Raw genomic sequence first — 24,098 nt, 5'->3', positions numbered from 1 at the left:
TTCTCAGGACCCCTCGGACGTGTGTGAACATGCTGTGTTTCTCCGTCTGTGCTCACGTGGTCTGACTCTGCCAGCGCTCCTATCTCCCTGGTCAACCCTTTTTGTGTCACTTCTTCTGCAAAGCCTTCCCCATCTTTTCCGTAAAGACTTGATTGCACTCTCCTCTATATTCCCTCTCTTGTAAAACTGATCACACCTTAGGGTAAGGTGCAGTGACTGGACTGAGGCATAGTGACCATCTTAGGTCATCTTAAGTCCCCAGCACCTAGTACAGTGCCTGGCACTCAGCAAGTACTCACGAAATGTTTGATGAAAGAATGAATGAGCGAATGAAGAAAGGAATGAAATGAGTTAGAAGCTAAGCAGAGCACATCATGTTAAAACTGGCAACTTGACCTTGGAAACAGAATGTAGACATCACTTTGTGTTGGGCTCAATGTGTGACTTGAGGTACCAAGGAAGTGAACTCAGCTCTCAGTGAATTGAACTGTCAGCATGAAACCAAAAATGTCAAAAGAGGCAGAATTTATGAATGTGCTGATCATGGGGAAATCCTTAAAAATACAGGACACTCAGGCCATTGTATTTTTGTATAGAAACGTAACTTTTACGTGTTCCTCATGTTGTATTGTTTTTACTTTTCTTATAAAACTAATGAACCCATGACCTTATATCATGAAATATGCATGGCAACAAGGATAAGCAATATAAATGCTATTTTGGGTTATTTATTCTGCTTATGGAATATATTTTAAAACAATACCCATTACCAGAGATCTATGTCTTCATACCACAATATTATTTTCAATGATGATTCATAAAGCAAACATTTTTCATTGCATTTTATTAAATTTCTCTTGCTGCTGCTTTTTTTTAAAAAATATTTTCTTTCCTTTTTTTAAAAAAAAAATCTTTATTTATTTATTTATGGCTGTGTTGGGTCTTCGTTTCTGTGCGAGGGCTTTCTCTCTACTTGCGGCAAGTGGGGGCCACTCTTCATCGCGGTGCGCGGGCCTCTCATTATCGCGGCCTCTCTTGTTGCGGAGCACAGGCTCCAGATGCGCAGGCTCAGCAATTGTGGCTCACGGGCCTAGTTGCTCCGCGGCATGTGGGATCCTCCCGGACCAGGGCTCGAACCCGTGTCCCCTGCATTGGCAGGCGGATTCTCAACCACTGCGCCACCAGGGAAGCCCAGCCCCTTGCTGCTGCTTTTAAAATCTTTTCTCCTTTGCATTCTGCCTCTCACGTCAGAGCTATCAGCCTCACCACGTAACCTTGACCAGTTCAAAAAGCCATCACAGACTTTGTAACCTTTACTAATTTGAGATTTCATTGTCTACAATTTAAAAAAAAAATTTGAAAACCACCTTTTCCTCGGTGTACATACCAGGGAAACTTTTTGAGCGAAGTTGAGACAAGCATTTAAAAGCCAAATCCCTGATGACATTAACCCAGCCAGAGGGTTGTCTGCCATCCCTGGAGGATCAGAGCACCCCGCAGAGCACGCACTGCAGCTGGCTGAAACCCACTGCTGACTTACTTAGAAGAGGCTTCTGGCTAATGATAAAACAGTCCGATAAAAGGTGGATGTTCAGCCCATCAGCTGGATGTTTGTTTTACATCTTTTCAGCATCTGGCTTGTTGGCTCTTTCATTCATCCAGTCATCGGCTCAACAAACATTTATGAAGTGTACACTCTTTGCCAGATGCTATACTAGGCACTGGGGAATAGAAAGATGAATACGTTCCCTTTCCTCAAAAGTCACATAATCCTATGTGAATGCAGGGAGGCGGAGGAAACTAGCGGGCACATAAGCAACCAGCCCTAATAGGGGATGTGCAGTACCCTTCCAGGTCAAGGTGGGGTGGGAGGTGACTTATACACCATGAGGCAGAGGGGTTAAAAGAGGCTTTCCTGAAGAAGTGGCCGGTGAGCTGGGCCTTCAAGGATGTCTTGGAAGTTTCTGGATGGACAGAGAGGTGAAGGGCATTGCTCCCAGAGTGAACAACGTGATCAAAGGCCTGAGCAGAGGCGGCATCTGTGGGCCCAGGGAAGGGCAGATTGTCCACTGCAGCTAAAGCACCAGCCCACAGCAGGCCGGCAAGGAACGTGGCTGAGAAGCTCAATGCAGGTCAGACTGTGAGGGCCCTGAAGGACATTCTCAGGAGTCTGACTTTATCTTTGGGTGTTGAGAATTTCCTGCAAGTTTTCTGTGTAGGTCAAACTTCAAAATAACAAGCTGATTTTTTTTTAACTTTTCTTGCGCTGTTTTGCCATGCAGTTGGCACAGAATTCCATAGAGTGTTAGGGGGGAATCATCTGAGGGTCTGTCCCTTAAATCAGGTCCTATCTGCAAAGTGACAACTCAGCTCTGTTATTTTAAGTGAGTGGTCACATTCTATAGCACATTACAACGTCACTCTTAAAATAAAACCAATTATTTTCATCCGCTCCTTAATTTGAAAGAGAGAAAAAATTAACCTGCATTTTACCTTATTGCCACATTCAGTAAGATGCTTAAATCTGAACGCTGTTCTTATTCAGCTACCTGTTTATATTGGGAGCATTTATTCAAATTGGATGGACACCCATACACCTTATAAGATACTCCATACAACCACTGGCTCTAACAGAGGCTGCTCTGGGTCCCAGGTTTTCCCCTCCATGTTTATTTTATTCCCATTGGAAATGATGGAGGGGCATTCATTTGGAGAGATGGTTCTCAATCCTGGTTGCATAGAATTACCTGGGAGGTTTAAAAAAAAATTTTTTTTAATTAAAAAAATTAATGTCTGGGACATATCTCCCAGAGTTTAATGGATCTGAGATGGGGCCCAGGACTCAGGACTTTTTAAAAGCTCCCAGGTGGTTTTAAAGTGCAGCAGGGGCTTCCCTGGTGGCACAGTGGTTAAGAATCCACCTGCCAATGCAGAGGACACGAGTTCAAGCCCTGGTCCGGGAGGATCCTACTTGCCGCGGAGCAACTAAACCTGTGTGCCACAACTACTGAGTCTGTGCTCTAGAGCCCGCGAGCCACAACTACTGAAGCCCGCGTGCCTAGAGTCCGTGCTCTGCAACGAGAAGCCACTGCAGTGAGAAGCCCGCCCACCGCAACAAAGAGTAGCCCCCGCTCTCCGCAGCTAAAGAAAGCCCGCGCGCAGTAACGAAGACCCAACGCAGCCAAACATAAATAAATAAATAAATAAATTTTTAGAAATAAATACATAAATAAAGTGCATCCGGATTGGGACCACTGAATCAGAGGGTGACAGCTGGGCCACAGCAGTGTTCGGACTCTACTCGGGAGCACTGTATCACCATCCTCACCTTGACTCTGGGTACACATCCCCCTTGCAGTTCTGACTCCAGCCCACTGAGCACAGACCCCCATGAGTTCGGAGAGGCCAGTGCTGCAGCACGAGAAGCTCCTACAGCACAAACGCTCAGCCTTTGTATACCCAGGCCTAATTTCTCAACAAGCACAAGGGCAGCAGATTCCAGAAAAGGGACTATTCTTGAAGAAAGCAGAGCACGCCTTAGAGTTGTTTTTTTTTTTCTTTTTTTTAATTTTATTTATTTATTTATTTTTTATAGCTACTTTATTTATTTATTTATTTATTTATTTTTGGCTGTGTTGGGTCTTCGGTTCGTGCGAGGGCTTTCTCTAGTTGCGGCAAGCGGGGGCCACTCTTCATCGCGGTGCGGAGACCGCTCTTCATCGCGGTGCGCGGGCCTTTCACTATCGCGGCCCCTCCCGTTGCGGGGCACAGGCTCCAGACGCGCAGGCTCAGTAGGTGTGGCTCACGGGCCCAGCTGCTCCGTGGCATGTGGGATCTTCCCAGACCAGGGCTCGAACCCGTGTCCCCTGCATTAGCAGGCAGATTCTCAACCACTGCGCCACCAGGGAAGCCCCCGCCTTAGAGTTTTAAAATTAAATCCCTCCACCCCGAGAACAGAGCAGTCATGGTTGATAGATTAGCTAGGGTTAGATTTTTTTTTCTTTTCCCTATTTCTTAGCATTTGTGCCTATGCCTCCTTTTTTTCATTTTTTAAAAAAATTTTATACAGTTTTTAAAGGTTACTTTCCATTTAGTCATCACAAAATATTGGCTATATTCCCTGTGTTGTGTACAGTACATCCTGAGCCCATCTTACATCCAGTAGTTTGTATCTCCCACTTCCTCACCCCTATATTGCCCCTCCCCCCTCAACTGATAACCACTAGTTTGTTCTCTGTATCTGTGACTCTGCTTTTTTTTGTTACATTCACTAGTTTGTTGTATTTTTTAGATTCCACATGTAAGTGATTTCATACAGTATTTGTCTTTCTAGCTAGAGTTAGATGGACTAAAAATGACAGGACACCCAAAGGCATAGTGGCTTAGATAAGAGAGAGAAGTGTTTTCCTCTCATACACACACAGGCCATCCAGGGCCGGTATGTTGGCTTCACCCCCAGGAAGAGAGGCTGCTTCCCTCCTTTTGCCTATCACTATCCAAGGCGGAAGGTTAAATTTTAGACATCGTGTTCATATTCCAGCCAGCAAGGACAAGGCGGGAAGGGGAAAATGCCACATTCTCTTTTTCTGGGTTTTTCTTTGAAGTTGCATACAACATTCTATGTATATCCCTTCGCCCAGCACTTAGTCACGTGGCATCTTCAAGGGAGGTCAGCAAATATAGTCTGTATGCCAACAGGTCTTGTGCCCAGCTAAAAACAGAGGGTTGCTTTGCTACCGCAAGGGAGGAACAAAATCCTGGAATAATGGCCTCCTGCCCCGCCTCGGGCAACTGTATGATAACAACTATTAAATTATATGTAAATGGTGTGTTTGATTGGGGTCCTGCTGAAAACCACTAAAATGAGGTGATTTTTCTTGTATCCCAAATTTCCATGGGTCTTGCTCCCACTGCCCTAAAAAACCACCAATCCTACAAGAAACGTGTTCCAGGGAGTCCTTCGGAAAACCAAGCCTCAAATCTACCGCCCCTCCAATAGGGTAGAGTGGATGTTTACACTTAGAGAGAGAGGAAGTGCCGCCTTCTTTGCAGGTTAATTCCTCCAGATCTACACTGGTGGCAGCAGCTCTCTCTTGCTCATTCTGGAAGCAGCGCAGATTATTTTCACTGAGTCATAAATATGTTTAACCCTCTATTATATAACCTTTTAAACCAGTTGTCTTGGGTGACTGCAAATCATAGTTTAGAACCAACTTTTCTTTTTTTTAACATCTTTATTGGAGTACAATTGCTCTACAATGGTGTGTTAGTTTCTGCTCCATAACAAAGTGAATCAGCTATACATATACATATATCCCCATAGCTCCTCCCTCTTGAGCCTCCCTCCCACCCTCCCTATCGCACCCCTCTAGGTGGTCACAAAGCACCGAGCTGATCTCCCTGTGCTATGCAGCTGCTTCCCACTAGCTATCTATTTGACATTTGGTAGTATATATAAGTCCATGCCACTCTCTCACTTCGTCCCAGCTTACCCTTCCCCCTCCCCGTGTCCTCAAGTCCATTCTCTACATCTGCGTCTTTATTCCTGTCCTGCCCCTAGGTAGAACCAACTTTCTAAGATTTAAAGGCCCGTGAAATTCCTGGGTGCTCTAGCTACATATTTGAGATTAAGAGCAGAGGGTGAGAACTTGCTACAAAATTCATTTCAAGGAGAGGAAGCAAAATCCTTTGGGCTGGTTCCTGGGTATTCTTCCTTTTCTTTTTTCTTTTTTTTTTTTTTTTTCTTTTTTCACTCTTGAGTCAAGCCAAGGCTAAGGTAAGAATTAGCAGTCAAATGTGCTACTGTCCTATGCAGGGTCTGCTTTCTCTTCCTTCCCCAGTGTTCCAGGACCTGCGGAGGGGGCATCCAGAAGCGCGAGGTTCTTTGCAAACAGCGCATGGCTGATGGCAGCTTCTTGGAGCTTCCAGAGACCTTCTGTTCGGCCCCCAAACTGGCCTCCCAGCAAGCCTGCAAGAAGGATGACTGTCCCAGCGAGTGGCTCCTCTCTGACTGGACAGAGGTAGGTATGCTTCTCAGAAGGAGATAACAAAAGAGGCATAAGGAGGAGAAGGCACCCAAACTTACAGAGACGGAAGGCAAGAGGAGAACAAAATAATCCTCCTAACACTGGGGAACAGAGTTTTGTTTTTTTAATTTTTATTGGAGCATAGTTGATTTACACTTTTGTGTTAGTTTCAGGTGTACAGCAAAGTGAATCAGTTCTGCATGGAACAGAGTTTCTGTAAGCGCTGATACCATATTGTGTAACTAGATTTTAACTAGGCTGCAGGGATGGGAGTTAAGCAGCCAGCCCTCACTCAACCATCAGAAGCAGGGAATTGTTAACGGGCCCTTCGCGGAACAAAACCAGGCCTCATTCATTCGTACTGTTCGGGGCCAGGATTCTACTCAGAACACCGGGTTCTTCCTCTACCTTCACTCCTGCCTTCTTGACCCCCCTGCATCTCATACTCCCAGATGTTTCTAGTCTCTCCTCAGGAAAGGCAAAGCCTCTCTAGTTTTTCTCTTCCAAGTTACTGGAGAATGAGGCACATGATTTATTAGGAAAAGAAGGCCAAGGAAATCCCGCCTCTTTCCTGTCAGTTTCCTGGCTCCAAAACATCAACAGCTTCCCAGCAAGAGAAGTTGATTTCCCCCGTTGCCCTGCATCTGGGGGGATGGCTGCATCGGCATTACCATTCCTGACTTACCTCCTAAGTTAGGGATAGACCCCCAACTAACCTACTTCTCTAAATCATTCCTACTTGAACACTAGCATGAACTAATTCACTGATACCCAGCTTCAACTTGTTTTCAGCCTCTCCTCCTTCTTTGACTTGCCTGCAACTCCCCCAGCTTCATGGGCCTATGTGTCTTTCATAGAGAAATCCCCCTCGCAAGCAGATACAGCCAAGAACAGAATGACGAGGCCTGAAGTGAACATCTCTGTGTCCCAGGCAGATTCGAGCCCCTCTCCTTTCTTTCATAGAAGCATCTGAACTGGCCTTGGTGATCTCACTGCCTCCTTTTGCAGTCTGTCCAACTCACAGGACAGAGCTGCTGCTGGTTAAAATACATCACAGAGGGGAAAGCTGCCTCTGAAAATTAAGATGCCATGTCTTTCAACTTACATTCTGAGAATTCTTGCCCCGTGTTTTGTCAACCCGTGTAGAGGTCCATCAGACAGTGCCTGCAAAGGGCACTGAAATTGAGAGGTAACCGATGTCACCATAGATTTTGTAATTTGGCAGGAAAATTGCCTTCTGATGGTAGCTCCCCGCAAATGGCTCAGAACAGAAGGGGCAATGATGGTTATTTCATCTTTTAGAAATAATTTTGTTTCAGAAGGATAAAAGATTAAATGTGTGGAATGAGCGTACCTGTATGTGCATGTGTGAACATGTTAGTGACAGTTTTTCCATGGAATGTTGATTTGGGGTGTGGTATCATGTATGAAAAATCATTAACAAAGTTAGCAGTGCAGACGAGGGCACTGATGTATCTACCAAGTAAGTGACTCTAGATGAAGACTTCCTCCCAGGGGCGTAGTGTAAAAGGCGCTGCTCTTCTGAGTCTGTCGGTGATAGTCTTCCATGAGTGGGATGCTGAGAAAGGGACTTGTGTGTATTAGAATTGTCCTCCCAACTTCCTGGAGTTTGTGGCCTCTGAGCATATGGAACATGGAGAAAATCTGAAGGAGGGACCCTGTGATTAGGCACTAAGGAAAGGAGACTGCTGCATTGCAATCCCATGGGTCCCATTACGTAAAGGAGACCTTTAGAACAGTATCACGTGTAGTTAAGAGTTCAGACTCAAAGACAGGCAAACTTAGGTTCGAATCCTGACTCTGCCACTTACTAGCTATATAACCTGGGCTAGTTACCTAACCCTTCTAGGCCTTAGTTTGCTTAGCTAAATATTGGAGATGATAATAGTGCTCACTAACATGGTTATTGGAAGGCTTAAAAATTAAATGATGCACATAAAGTGCTTTGTGTCTAGTAAAAGTTAACCCGTATTATTGTTATGATTTTCTTCCATCCTTCCTCATTGTCGGGAAAAGGAGAGGAAATAAAAGAAAGCACTTGACTGGCTGGACCCAGGATCATGACCAAGGCCTCCCACAAGCTTTGCTGGTCTTCCTAGGAGGTGGAAGTTACATTTGGGGAACTAGGAAGAGTTAGCCCTTATCCAGGGAATGTTACTAGGTTCTGCATTATCTGGGCTGATGAATGGAAATTCCAAACATTGAGAAGGGGCTGGGAAGGGTGGGGTTTTAACCCCGATTCACTGGGGTTAAACTCAAGCTGGTGCCACACAAAAGTGCTCCTGGGGGTGTTCACAGGGTCTCCAGTTGCCCCTATCATCCCAACAGCCCTTCCCTTGGCCCCTCTGGCTGGGATGAGACGTGCATTCCACACACCCCCCCACGACTCCCCTTGGAGAAAGGAAGACCTGGATGATCTATGGGTGTTTTTCATCCTTAACTATCTGGGCGCAATCTCATGGTTGCTGCACAGAATCCCTCAGAGACAGAATTAAGCCAAAGTTTTAAACACTTCAAATAAAATTACTTTCAGATTCTGTTCTGAGGAAAGGCCTCTCAAAAGACCTTACTTCTTTTCTTTAAAAGAAACACTTGCCTCTCTTGAAAGAGTTGGCTATTCATTATTTTTAAGTCATATTTTTACAGAAATTCCTGCCTCACAAAAATATAAAAGAAATTAAACTCAATTTTCAAGCTAGAAGGAACTTAGGATGATCCTATAACCTAGTTGTTCTTTTAAAAATTAAAGCCACTAGACCCTTTTTTCCATTGAAATGTTATTGTGAAGCCAGAAGTCTAAAACAGAACAAATCAGAGCTGTTTTGGTTGAAGTACGGGGTAGGTTGGGTAGGGGTCCCGGATCTCCAAGTGGTTGGGTCTCCAGACCACCTGAGAAGCCCCTAAATCACTTGTTCAACATAGTTAAAAAACACAGTTTGAAAATCCCTGCTCGAGTATAGTTTCCCTGTTTTAGAGATGTGGAAATTGAGAGAAATTTAGAAATTGAGAATTTTAGAGAAAGAACTAGACTTGACCAAAATCCTAAACTCGTCTTCTGACACACAGTCCATTTTTCCATTTTTCTACTTGGCAGCACTAAAATGACCAGGCTTTTAAAATTTCCAGGCTCTTTACCCCCATCCCACCTGATCCCTGGATTCGGTGCTGTCATTTACAATAAAATAAGGGATAAGTGGAATCTGGAATCCACGATCATCAGGGAACAAAAGCAACGGGCTTGATTCTCATCCCTGTTTTTTGCGTCTTAAATGTCTTTCAGGGTGGTGGACATCACAGTGCCTTGCGTGGAACAGTTCATTTCCATGGGCTAGAATATAAAACTTAGATACATAAGATAATATTTTTTGGTTTCTACTGTCATTTTTCAAGTTAACGTGGCATGCTGCCATGACCCTAGTTCAGGCCGTTATCATCTCAAGCCTGGACTACCGTGGCAGCCTTCTTAACTGACATCCCTGTCTGCCATTCATCTCCTACTCCCATTCCTCCCAGACACTGTTGCCAGATTAACCTTCTCAAAATACCTCTTTCATCATTTCACTCCTCCCTTTAATGGCTCCTCATTGCCTTATGGACCAATTCCAAACCTTCTGTCTGAAAATTAAAAGTCTCCAACATCTGGTCCCAAACCACCTCTTGAGCTCCTGACACTCTCCACTTGGCCCCTCTGTTGAGTCAAACTGGTTTAGCTCTGCCCCCAGGCCTGCCTTGGCCTTGTGCACTGAACTCTTCTACCTTGATTCTGGTTATTTCCCTGACTCCCATGCTTATCCCTGGTTCTCTACACTCATCCAGACTCCAACCATCTTCCAGATTAGGCCAGGAAATCACTAGTATACCATAAGCATTCACCAACTGTTAGCATTAATATTTTAATACTTCACTTGACTTTGAGTTTTATATTTTTACTAAATTCTTTTATTACTATATAATTCTTTAAACAGCTTTACTGGGGTATAATTTATATACTATAAAATTCGACTTAGCATAATGTGTTCAAGGTTTATCCATGTTGTAGCACATTATCAGAACATTCCTTCTTAGGGTGGAATAAAATATTCCATGATACAGTTATACCACATTTCATTTATCCATTCACCAACTGAGGGATATTTGAGTTGTTTCCACTTTTGCCTATTAAGAATCATGTTGCTATGAACCTTAGCATACAAGTCTTTATATGTTTTCATTTCTCTTGGGTAAGATACCTAGGACTGAAATTGCTGGGTCATATGATAAATGTATGCTTAACTTTTTAAAAAACCATCAAACTTGCTTTCTAAAAGGGCTGTGCTATTTTACATTCCCACCAGCAATACAGGAAGGCTCTAATTTTTCCACATCCTCACTTATAATAATAATACTTATTGTTGTCTGTCTTTTTGATTATGGAAATTTTAGTGAATATAAAGTGGTATTTCATTGTGGTTTTGATTTCTATGTTCCCTAATATACTATTTCATTTTAACAATGCATTTGTATTTCTTCCCATTATTTGATGACATCCCCTTGAGGTTAGGAACCATTTTGCACATTTTGTCCCATAGCATTTAGCGACCCACCTCAAACAAAGTAAATACATAAGAATTGTCTGATACTTGACATTAAAGTATTATAATTTATTTGTAAAGGAAGGAGAAAGGAATTAGCATTAACTCAATGTCATTTCTATGTGTGAAATTTTAAAATATATTATCTCATTTAATTCCCAGCCTTGCAAAATAAATATAAGAAGTGGTAACAGACTCAGAGAGTTTAAGTGACTTGCCAACTAGTGAAATACTGAGTTGGACTCTTTGACTCTCTAACTCTAAAGCCCAGGCCACAGAAGTAAAAACAGGGAGCCCAGTGGGAGGGAGGGCCCCCACCAGCCGAAGCTGCGACCGTCCTTGGGACCATGGGCCAGTTGTTTCAACAAGTAAATTAAAGACAAAATGGAAAAACAAGGAGGTTCGTGCCTGAAATCATGTTGATGTGAAACCAGGGATGGCCACCCTGGGCCAGTTTCCTGAAACCTGGACCTCAAAGGCCACCTTTATTCAAACAAAGAAAGGATTTTTCCATTTGGAGGTCAACATGTTAGAGCCGTGCAGCTGACAGGGTCTTGGTGCTCCGGCCTGATGTCAGGGCTGAGACTCTGAGGTGGGAGAGCTGAGTTCAGGACACTGGACCACCAGAGACCTCCCAGGCCCACATAATAGCAATCGGTGAGAGCTCTCCCAGAGATCTCCATCTCAACGCTAAGACCCAGCTCCACCCAATGGCCAGCAAGCTTCAGTGCTGGACACCCCATGTCAAACAACTAGCAAAACAGGAACACAATCCCACCCATTAGCAGAGAGGCTGCCTAAAATCATACTACGTTCACAGACACCCCAAAACACACCACCAGACGTGGCCCTGCCCACCAGAAGGAAAAGATCCAGCTCCACTCACCAGAACACAGGCACGAGTCCCCTCCACCAGGAAGCCTACACAAGCCACTGAACCAACCTCACCCACTGGGGGCAGACACCAAAAACAATGGGAACTACGAACATGCAGCCTGAGAAAAGGAGACCCCAAACACAGTAAATTAAAAAAAATGAGAAGACAGAGAAATAAGCAGATGAAGGAGCAAGGTAAAAACCTGCCAGACCAAACAAATGAAGAGGAAATAGGCAGTCTACCTGAAAACCAATTCAGAGTAATGATAGTAAAGATGATCCAAAATCTTGGAAAGAGAATGGAGAAAATACAAGAAACGTTTAACAAGGACCTAGAAGAACTAAAGAGCAAACACACAATGATGAACAACACAATAAATGAAATTAAAAATTCTCTACAAGGAATCAATAGGAGAATAACTGAGGCAGAAGAACGGATAAGTGACCTGGAAGATAAAATAGTGGAAATAACTACTGCAGAGCAGAAAAAAAAGAATGAAAATTGAGGACAGTCTCAGAGACCTCTGGGACAACATTAAATGCACCAACATTCGAATTAAAGGGGTCCCAGAAGAGGAAGAGAAAAAGAAATCATCTGAGAAAATATTTGAAGAGATTATAGTTGAAAACTTCCCTAACATGGGAAAGGAAATAGCCAATCAAGTCCAGGAAGCACAGAGAGTCCCATACAGGATAAATCCAAGGAGAAACACTCCAAGACACATATTAATCAAACTATCAAAAATTAAATACAAAGAAAAAATATTAAAAGCAGCAAGGGAAAAGCAACAAATAACATACAAGGGAATCCCCATAAGGTTAACAGCTGATCTTTCAGCAGAAACTCTGCAAGCCAGAAGGGAGTGGCAGGACATATTTAAAGTGATGAAAGGGAAAAACCTACAACCAAGATTACTCTACCCAGCAAGGATCTCATACAGATTCAACAGAGAAATTAAAACGTTTACAGACAAGCAAAAGTTAAGATAATTCACACCACCAAATCAGCTTTACAACAAATGCTAAAGGAACTTCTCTAAAGGCAGGAAACACAAGAGAAGGAAAAAAAGCTACAAAAACAAACCCCAAACAATTAAGAAAATGGTAATAGGAACATACATATCAATAATTACCTTAAATGTAAATGGATTAAATGCTCCATCCAAAAGACATAGACTGGCTGAATGGATACAAAAACAAGACCCGTATATATGCTGTCTACAAGGGACCCACTTCAGACCTAGGGACACATACAGACTGAAAGTGAGGGGATGGCAAAAGATATTCCATGCAAATGGAAATCAAAAGAAAGCTGGAGTAGCAATTCTCATATCAGACAAAATAGACTTTAAAATAAAGACTATTACAAGAGACAAGGAATGACATGACATAATGATCAAGGGATCAATCCAAGAAGAACATGTAACACTTGTAAATATTTATGCACCCAACATAGGAGGACCCCAATACATAAGGCAAATGCTAACAGCCATAAAAGGGAAAATCGACAGTAACACAATAATAGTAGGGGACTTTAACACCCCACTTTCACCAATGGACAGATCATCCAAAATGAAAATAAATAAGGAAACACAGCTTTAAATCACACATTAAACAAGATGGACTTAATCGATATTTATAGGACATTCCATCCAAAAACAATAGAATACACTTTCTTCTCAAGTGCGCATGGAACATTCTCCAGGATAGATCATATCTTGGTTCACAAATCAAGCCTCAGTAAATTTAAGAAAATTGAAATCATATCAAGTATCTTTTTGGCCAGAATGCTATGAGACTAGATATCGATTACAGGAAAAAAACTATAAAAAATACAAACACCTGGAGGCTAAACAATATGCTACTAAATAACCAAGAGATCACTGAAGAAATCAGAGGAAATCAAAAAATACATAGAAACAAATGACAAGGAAAACATGACGACCCAAAACCAATGGGATGCAGCAAAAGCAATACTAAGAGGGAGGTTTACAGCAATACAATCCTACCTCAAGAAACAAGAAAAATCTCAAACAACCTATCCTTACACCTAAAGCAATTAGAGAAAGAAGAACAAAAAAGCCCCAAAGCTAGCAGAAGGAAAGAAATCATAAAGATCAGATCAGAAAGAAATGAAAAAGAAATGAAGGAAACAGTAGCAAAGATCAATAAAACTAAAAGCTGGTTCTTTGAGAAGATAAACAAAATTGATAAACCATTAGCCAGACTCATCAAGAAAAAAACAAAAGGGAGAAGACAGAAATCAACAGAATTCGAAATGAAAAAGGAGAAGTAACAACTGACACTGCATAAATACAAAGGATCATGAGACATTACTACAAGCAGCTATATGCCAATAAAATGGACAACCTGGAAGAAATGGACAAATTCTTAGAGAAGCACAACCTTCTGAGACTGAATCAGGAAGAAATAGAAAATATAAACAGACCAATCACAAGCACTAAAATTGAAACTGTGATTAAAAATCTTCCAACAAACAAAAGCCCAGGACCAGATGGCTTCACAGGCGAATTCTATCAAACATTTAAAGAAGAGCTAACACCTATCCTTCTCAAACTCTTCCAAAATATACCAGAGGGAAGAGCACTCCCAAACTCATTCTACGAGGCCACCATCACCCTGATACCAAAACCAAACAAAGATGTCACAAAAAAAGAAAACTACAGGCCAATATCACTGATGAACATAGATGCAAAAATCCTCAACAAAATACTAGCAAACAGAATCCAACAGCACATTAAAAGAATCATACACCATGATCAAGTGGGGTTTATCCCAGGAATGCAAGGATTCTTCAATATATGCAAATCAATCAATGTGATACACCATATTAACAAATTGAAGGATAAAAACCATATGATAATCTCAATAGATTCAGAAAAAGCTTTCCACAAAATTCAACACCCATTTATGATAAAAACTCTCCAGAAAGTAGGCATAGAGGGAACCTACCTCAACATAATAAAGGGCAATATATGACAAACCCACAGCCAACATCGCTCTCAATGGTGAAAAACTGAAACCACTTCCTCTAAGATCAGGAACAAGACAAGGTTGCCCACTCTTACCACTATTATTCAACATAGTTTTGGGAGATTTAGCCACAGCAATCAGAGATGAAAAAGAAATAAAGGGAATCCAAATCGGAAAAGAAGAAGTAAAACTGTCACTGTTTGCAGATGACATGATACTATACATAGAGAATCCTAAAGATGCTACCAGAAAACTACTAGAGCTAATCAATGAATTTGGTAAAGTAGCAGGATACAAAATTAATGCACAGAAATCTCTTGCATTCCTATACACTAATGATGAAAAATCTGAATGTGAAATTAAGGAAACACTCTCATTTACCATTGCAACAAAAAGAATAAAATACCTAGGAATAAACCTACCTAAGGAGACTAAAGACCTGTATGCAGAAAACTATAAGACACTGATGAAAGAAATTAAAGGTGATACAAACAGATGGAGAGATATACCATGTTCTTGGATTGGAAGAATCAACATTGTGAAAATGACTGTACTACCCAAAGCAATCTACAGATTCAATGCCATCCCTATCAAACTACCAATGGCATTTTTCACAGAACTAGAACAAAAAATTTCACAATTTGTATGGAAACACAAAAGACCCTAAATAGCCAAAGCAGTCTTGAGAAGGAAAAATGGAGCTGGAGGAATGAGGCTCCCTGACTTCAGACTATACTACAAAGCTACAGTAATCAAGACACTATGGTACTGGCACAAAAACAGGATATAGATCTATGGAACAGGATAGAAAGCCCAGAGATAAACCCATGCACATACGGTCACCTTATCTTTGATAAAGGAGGCAAGAATAAACAATGGAGAAAAGACAGCCTCTTCAGTAAGTGGTGCTGGGAAAACTGGACAGCTACATGTAAAAGAATGAAGTTAGAACACTTCCTCACACCATATACAAAAATAAACTCAAAATGGATTAAAGACCTAAATGTAAGGACAGACACTATAAAACTCTTAGAGGAAAACGTAGGCAGAGCACTCTGACATAAATCACAGCAAGATCCTTTTTGACCCACCTCCTAGAGAAATGGAAATAAAAACAAAACTAAGCAAATGAGACCTACTGAAACTTAAAAGCTTTTGCACAGCAAAGGAAACCATAAACAAGATGAAAAGAAAACCCTCAGAATGGGAGAAAATATTTGCAAATGAAGCAACTGACAAAGGATTAATCTGCAAAATATACAGGCAGCTCATGCAGCTCGATATCAAAAAAACAGCCCAATCCAAAAATTGGTCGAAGACCTAAATAGACATTTCTCCAAAGAAGATATACAGATTGCCAACAAACATATGAAAGGATGTTCAACATCACTAATCATTAGAAAAATGCAAATCAAAACTACAATGAGGTATCACCTCACACCGGTCAGAATGGCCATCATCAAAAAATCCACACACAATAAATGCTGGAGAGGGTGTGGAGAAAAGGGAACCCTCCTGCACTGTTGGTGGGAATGTAAATTGATACAGCCACTATGGAGAACAGTATGGAGGTTCCTTAAAAACTAAAAATAAAACTACCATATGACCCAGCAATCCCACTACTGGGCATATACCCTGAGAAAACCTTAATTCAAAAAGAGACATGTACCACAATGTTCATTGCAGCACTGTTTACAATAGCCAGGACATGGAAGCAACCTCAGTGTCCATCGACAGATGAATGCATAAAGAAATTGTGGTACATATATACAATGGAATATATTGTATATTCCTAGGGGCATATACAATATGTATATGAACCTAGGGACAGGACAGGAATAAAGACACAGACGTAGAGAATGGACTTAAAGACACGGCAGGGGGAGGGGAAGGGTAAGCTGAGACAAAGTGAGAGAGTAGTATTGACATATATACACTACCAAATGTAAAATGGATAGCGAGTGGGAAGCAGCCACATAGCAGAGGGAGATCAGCCTGGTGCTTTGTGACCACCTAGTGGGGTGGGATACACAAGTGGGAGAGGATATGGGGATATATGTATACATATAGTTGATTCACTTTGTTATACAGCAGAAACTAACACAGCATTGTCGTGCAATTATACTCCAATAAAGATGTTAGGAAAAAAAAAGTAAAAACAGGTGAAAGGTCCACAGGAGACCTGAGACTAGAAAATCTTAGAGTAGAATATGCCTACAGTATGGATGTGTCTTCCCACATTGTTACATAATTAATATTTCTCTATCTCTCTTAGTTGCTATTGCTTTTCCAAGCAACTTCTTCCTTATTTTGGTGAGTTTTAGAGCCCACACAAACCCATTAGCCTTTAGTTACCTGAATTTACATGCTTTGGGCCCTTCTTTCCCCACCAGTGTTCCACGAGCTGCGGGGAGGGCACCCAGACGCGAAGTGCCGTTTGCCGGAAGGTGCTGAAAACAGGTGTCTCAGCTACTGTCAATTCCTCCCTGTGCCCGCCCCTGCCGTTCTCTTCATCCATCAGGCCCTGTATGCTGGCCACCTGTGCAAGTGAGTATGTCAGAGCTCTGGGGATGGGGAGACGGCAAGAGCAGTAGCTTTCCCTGAACCCAAGACCAGCGGCAGATAGGCAGTAAAGCCCTCTGAGGGCATTAGGCTTGTGAGCTCAGCTGGAGGTGGGAAAGGAATCTTAATTACATGTGGCCAGGCAGGATGCTCTTCTCTGCTAGAAAAACAGTTTGTAGGAGGTAGAGCAAAGTTCACTTGCTGGCATATGGAGATCTGGAAGCTGGAGTCAGCATGTTACTAATGAAGCCTAATGTTACCCACTCCAGTGTTTTAAACGAAACAGATTTGTTTAATATTAATCCCTAGAGGTGTAACACTTCTGGGGTCTCCTCCCCAGGTATACGGGGACCCTGGGGCTCTGCAGGACCCAAAAGGGATCCATTCTCCTTCTCTTTGTCCTCTGCCTCTTTTTATGATGCTGATTTCTTTTTCTTTCTTTTTTAAGTCCTTTTAATGAGAGGAACTGTCTTTCCCCTGGAATCGCCCTCCATCTAGAACCCCGCATCTCAGCTTCTAGGGGTAGAAAACCCCAGCAGCGTGATAGCAGGTTGCCCCACTGCACCTCATTAGCTCTCCCATGATTCATTGCGGCAGCAGCTTGATGGTCCACAGCTGGTAGCCATTTACTCCCGTAAAACAGAAGGTGGTAAATGAAGGCCCTGCCCAAAGCGAACTCTGAAGTGCTTTCCTTCCCTCCTCTCTTTTGTCCCCCTGGCTCTCTTCTCTTTGCCCTCTCCTTTTCACTGTCTCTTGTCACTGCACCCACTGTCCCTTTTCTCTCTCCGCTTCTCTTTCTCCATCCATCTGCCTTCCCTTTCACTGCTGTCATTCCAGGGCCCGGGCGGCCATCCCCAAAGCACAGCCCTCACATCGCGGCAGCAAGGAAGGTATACATCCAGACCCGCCGGCAGAGGAAGCTGCACTTCATCGTGGGGGGATTCGCCTACCTGCTCCCCAAGACGGCAGTGGTGGTACGCTGTCCCACGCGGCGCTTCCGCAAGCCCCTCATCACCTGGGAGAAGGACGGCCAGCACCTCGTCAGCTCTGCCCACGTCACCGTGGCCCCATTTGGGTACCTAAAGATCCACCGCCTCAAGCCCTCTGATGCGGGCATCTACACCTGCTCGGCCGGCCCGGCCCGGGAGCAGTTTGTGATTAAGCTCATTGGAGGCAACCGGAAGCTGGTGGCCCGGCCCTTGAGCCTGAGGAGCGAGGAAGAGGCCCTCCCGGTGAGGAAGGCCAGCCCGAAGGAGGCCCTGCAGACCCACAAACACCAGAACGGGATCTTCTCCAACGGCAGCAAGGCCGAGAAGCGGGGCCTCCCTGCGGATGCCGGCAGCCGCTATGATGACCTGGTCTCTCGGTTGCTGGAGCAGGGCGGCTGGCCAGGGGAGCTGCTCGCCTCCGGGGAGGCCCAGGACTCCACAGAAAGGAACGCGTCCTCAGAAGAGGACCAGAACGCCGAGCAGGCCCTTCTGCACCTGCCCTTCACCGTGGCGGCCGAGCAGCAGCGCCTGGACGACATCCTCCGGAACCTCTCCCAGCAGCCCGACGAGCTCCACGACGTCTACAGCAAGCACCTCGTGGCCCAGCTGGCCCAGGAGATCTTCCGCAGCCACCAGGACGCGCACCAGGACGCGCTCCTCAAGCCCTCCGAGCGGGGCATTCCCCCAGTGGCCATCCCTCCTCATAAACACGTGTCTGGCTTCAGCAGCTCCCTGCGGACCTCGTCCCCGGGGGAGGGCGGGGGCAGCTCTCGGCGGCCACACCGTAAGCCCATCATCTTGCGCAAGATCTCGGCCGCCCAGCAGCTCTCAGCCTCCGAGGTGGTCACCCACCTCGGGCAGACCGTGGCCCTGGCCAGCGGGACACTGAGTGTGCTTCTGCACTGCGAGGCCATAGGCAACCCAAGGCCTACCATCAGCTGGGCCAGGAACGGAGAAGAGGTTCAGTTCAGCGACAGGTGAGCTTTGCAGCTACCCGGTCTGGGAAGGAGGAGGGGCAAGGGGCCACACTGCGTGGGAGACACCCTATTCATGCTTCCTTCAAGGTGTTTCCAAGGGTAGGGCTTAGAGCACTGGGCCTCAGGGATTGCTCCCATCCTGGGTTTCAACCCTCTCTTGGCACTGATAGACTGTTGAAGCAAAGACAAGGTATTTAATTTCTCTAAACTGTATATTCTCATCTTTATAAGTTAATAGTAAGAATGCCTACCAACCCCAGTCCCCATAGGATCCCAAAGATTAATGAGATACTCTCTGGATAGCTTTGAACTTTTGGCAGAAAAATGTCATTCCAGGCCAAGGCATTATTCCATTACCATTTTGTGAGATGAACCGCTGAAAATCTTGTACACCAGGGTACTGTCTCTGTGTGTGTGGTCCCCCAGGGCTGGGGAGAGAGTGCAGCCAGCACCTGCTGCTTCCCGTGGGTGAGCCCGTCCTCTGTCTGGGCTGGACAAGGCTGTTTGTTCCAGAAAGCTTTTATTCCCTGTCGGACCTGTGATGAATTATCCTAATATCTCTTGGTGTCTCTGTTTTGATGTGTCTTTACTGGGATGACAGCATATATTACTTACTGGTTTCCTTGGGCCATGGCCATTCATAGTGTAAAATCAATAGTGATAGAAGAGGTAATAATAATAACAATATTTTTAATACTATCTATGTGCCAAGCAGCATGCCATGCTTCCTATGGACATCCTCTTTAATCTTTCTAGTGGCCCTGACAACAAAGATAGCTGCCATTGATTGAGTAGTGACTGTCTTCCAGCCAAGTGTAAACTCTTTATGTGCTTCATCTTACTGACTTCTAACAGTAGCCCTAAGTAGTAGGTATAATTTTTATCCACACTTTACGGAAGAGGAAACCAGTCTAGCAACTTGCTAAAGATCACATTTATTAGGTGGCAGAGGCAAAATATGTGACAAAAATAAGATGGACAGCGAATAGAAGAATCAGTCCATGGATGAGGGAGGAACCTTTAAGGTCCTCCGGCCCAAAGTCCTCATTGTAACTTTTTATCTTCTCTGAATCCATGGAGCGTGCTCTTTTCATTAAATCTACTTTGAAATACTATTGTTCAGCTAATCCTCTTCACTGGCTTGCTAGCTTTGAGTGAGGAAGGAAAGATGGCAGGATTTATTGTGCCAGGCAGGGTGCCAGGTTTATTTATATGTTACTGCATTTGTTCTTCTGACAGTCAATCTGCAAGATTGACATTATCCCCCAGTTTCACATAGAAAATTGAGGTTCAGCAGCTCACCCAAGGTCACACTTTAGTAAGGACCAGACCGAGGACTCAGTATCAAGTTTATTTGATTCCAAAGAGTAGTTCTGTCTACTCTTCTGAGACTTGAACAAACATGACTTTGTCCATCCTGCCCACATCTTTTGTGCTTTTGAAATGTCAATAATATTGCCTCTCAGCCTGAACACTTACAGATTAAATAGCTTTAATAACAATACTAAGTATTTTTTCTTTGACACTGTGCTCAGTGCTTTAAAGGTAATATTATCTTGTTTAATCTTTAAAAAAAAAAAAAAAAAACCCTACGGGGTAAGTACTGTTATTGTTACCACATCAGTAATTAAAAAGCTGAGGCACCCACACAGAAGCACTGGAGACAAGGATTGAATGCACTATATTTTGAGAGCCTGTGGTGGTAACCTCTCCTCTTGTTTGCTTCTTGGTCCTCCCCAGCTTATACTTTCCTTGATCAGCTTAACTGCTATGATCCCTGCAGTTCTTTCCAGAAATCTTTGTAAGGAATTTGTGGGTCAGGCCAAAGCTGCAGTAAATCCCCTTGAGGCCACAGGGGAGAGAGACACCTCCGGCATCAGACCCCCAGGATGATGGGCGCTGATTGAGAGTGGTACCCTGGTGCTCAGGTGTGTGCTACAGTGGAACTCACCTCTGTGACTGTACCTGTCACACCTGTTGTGCCCAAATCATGCCATGCCTTCTACCAGCCAGTCAGTTTCTCAAGTGTAGATACTGTTGCATTCATATCCCCTGGCCTATTGCCCAGGATTGGTGTTATTGAGATCAAAGGGGGTAGCAGTTGGCTGTGTGAGGGAAAAGATGGGAATTAACATTTCTTGACTAACTCCAGATATTGTGCCCCCATGCTAGCAACTTCCATAGCCATCACCTCTGTTAATGTCCACTGCAAGGTGTAACATATGAACTGATATCCCTATTTCAGAGATGAGGAAACCGAGGCTCACCATAATTAAGGAAGTTGACCAATGTTAAATAGCTAGTAAAAGGCAGAACCAAGAGAGCAGATTCAAACCCAGTTCTGCCAACTCAAGCTCATGCTGTTTTGAGTGACTAAGTTCATGTTTGCATGTATCTCCTATACTTCACCAGGGATACCAAGTTATCTCAAGATCCCTGCTGTTTTCTAGCAGCTTCTTCCAGGATCCCTTCCTTTGCATAGTGACTATTTCCTCCTAAAAGCTGTACAGCAAGACAGCCCATTGGGGATGGGGGAGGGGATGATTAGGGCTCTGCTCTGCCCGGAACCGCAGGGAGAATATTGAGGCCATGGCTTACTCAGGGGTCCTGACAACTTCCTTGAGTGCTGGAGATTATGAAATCCAAGGATCAGGGCCCATCTGGGTCACTGGTGACTACAGGAAAGATGTGGAGGGGGTTAGATGAGGATTGAGGGCTTCGGGCTGGTCTTGCCCTTTACTTTCCATGGCCTTAATCCTTTCGCTTTAAAAATGAGGGGGGTTGTAGCAGATCATCTCTGATCTACCCCCTTCACTCATTTGTAGAAGGCCACAGAAGGTTAAAACCTGTATGTTGGTGGAGAGTGGGGAGAGCCTTGAGCACAGTAACTTCAAAATTTGTCGTACAAGTTTCCAAGTGGTCCACAAAACAGGGATTCATCGATCACGTGAGTTTGAGACATGCTCGCTTAAAGCTAAACAGAGGTATTTACTGCCGGACTTTACTTCTATTTTTTAATATAGTAGTTGATTTTTTTCTTTTTTTATTATAAAACTAATGAAGAGGCTATAAAACAATTCAAATAATACCTGCGTATGTATAGTAAAAGTGCAAGTCTCCTTCATGCCCTCAATCCTATTCCCCAGAGGCTGTCAGTCTTAATAATTCGGTATACATCCTTTTGGAATTTTTATATATTTTATTGTATTATATATAAAACACATACACACATAGGATTTGTGTTTTTAATGGGAAATTACTCATGGTTAGAAATTTGACTTGATTTTTATTCAACAACATGTCTAGGAAACATTTCAGAGTAGTATGTAGGGATCTGTATCACCTTTTTCAACAGCTGATTACTGTTCTTGAATGTATTTAACTAACCCCCAGGTGAAAATGATTTTGGTTTTTCCATGTTTTAACTCCTTTAAGCAGTCCAACATGTGTTGTGACTTTCCAAGTGGATGATATAGTATTCAGTGTTTTCCAAGTACTTCTTTGATCAGTGAACAATTTTTTGGCCTAGTAATCTCAAGGATATCGATAATTCTTGAAATACTGCTTAGAAATATGCCTTTTGCCTTTTAATTTGCACCTTAATGGGCACTGAGAGTCTAATGGCTTTAAGATGAAGAACTTTCAACAGAATCTTGCTAAAAAAAGAAGCATAGCAGCCAGGTGCTAAAGATAGGTGCTAAAGATATGAAACATAGGTGCTAAAGATATGAAAAGTTATGAAAAGATATGAAAAGTTGTAGGCCTAGGACAGCAGAGGGCAAATCCTAGGTCTTGAGTCACCAGGACATTGGTGAGAGTGACAGTGGAGGGTACATTCAGAAGGAAAGCATATGGGGGCCATGAGCAAACAGTATTAAAATTCTTGCCAGTCTCAAGACTTTTTTCCAGATCTAGCCTCGGCAGAGCTTTTTAAAGCAAGTTAATAGCACGTGGTAGGGAAAAATAAGAGATTTCTGTTTCTGATCCTTGACATCATAATTTTTCCATTTTACTTAGCTAGCCAGTAAGAAATATGGCTGGAGCTTACTTTTCTATGCAGTTGTCCAAGTGGAGTTTCAGAAAATAAAATGGATGCATCTGTACAGAGCACACAGAAGGCACAGAAGTGCCACTGGGACTGCTCTGCTATGGTTGTTGGTGACCCCTTTTTTGTTGGGTTTCATTGCTTGTCATCATTAGTGCGTCTGGTAGCGGTTCCGAAATGCTTATTAATTTTCAAACAGAGAAGTGCTGAAATGCCCGGTGTTATAGTTCAGTTAGTCTGTTTTTGTTTAGCGCCCAAATCCATCTTTCTGAAAGAGTCTGCAAGCTTCAGCTGGCTATTGGTCTGTAAGACTTTGCAGATATATTAAAGTATACTCTAAATAACCTGAGCCAGCAAGATAGGTCAAGGTAGAAAGAAAGTGACTGAAGTCTATTACTTCTTGGCTTTTAAATATGCCAAAGCTTGATTTGAAAGAAATTGGTTTTCAGAAAGAATCAGTAACAATTCAGATAGTACTGCATCTCATCAGATATATAACTTACTAGTTAAAATGAATTCACATCATTCTTAGAAGCACATGCCAACTTCTTAAGCAATCATTTACAGGATGTCCCTAAGTGTATTATGACAGACTGGTTCTTCTTAATTCCTACTTCTTCCTTTATTTCACGAACTTTCCCATGCTTACTCTGAGCTAGACCCTATGTTAGATATGAGGGATGGAGGAAAAGGAGACTCATTTCCTGTCAATGCAACTCAAAGTCTAGTTTGGAATCCAGAGAAGTAAATGCAGTGTTTAAATGCTAAGAGAGGGGTATGCATATTTATTCATTCCATAAATATTTATTAATCTACCTATCATATGCCAGATATATACCTACTTGCTAGGATATTGTGATGAATGAAACAGAAGTCCGTGTTCTCTTGCACTTTACGTACATTTAGATATCTGCTGAACTGGCACACATTAGAAAGATCTTTCCTGATCATTCTAGCTAAAAGAGCGCTCTGCATCATTCTCTAACCCTTCAACTCTATTTTATTCACAGAATTTCATCATCATCTGACATATTATA

At 43.1% G+C, this 24,098-nt stretch overlaps 1 protein-coding gene across 2 annotated transcripts in view; it reads left to right on the top strand.

The window, feature by feature from the left end:
- The window catches only part of ADAMTSL1 (ADAMTS like 1), a 467,116-nt gene that overhangs the window by 285,583 nt on the left and 157,435 nt on the right, over nt 1–24,098 (top strand). For both annotated transcript variants that reach the window (XM_057549050.1, XM_007176787.3), the window contains 3 exons: nt 5,841–6,020; nt 16,882–17,035; nt 17,888–19,016. In XM_057549050.1, coding sequence (XP_057405033.1) covers nt 5,841–6,020; nt 16,882–17,035; nt 17,888–19,016 — 1,463 coding nt within the window. The remainder of the gene's footprint in view (nt 1–5,840; nt 6,021–16,881; nt 17,036–17,887; nt 19,017–24,098) is intronic.

Source organism: Balaenoptera acutorostrata, chromosome 6 (assembly GCF_949987535.1).
Source record: "Balaenoptera acutorostrata chromosome 6, mBalAcu1.1, whole genome shotgun sequence".
Taxonomy (NCBI): domain Eukaryota; kingdom Metazoa; phylum Chordata; class Mammalia; order Artiodactyla; family Balaenopteridae; genus Balaenoptera; species Balaenoptera acutorostrata.
This window is presented reverse-complemented; position numbering and strand designations above follow the sequence as displayed.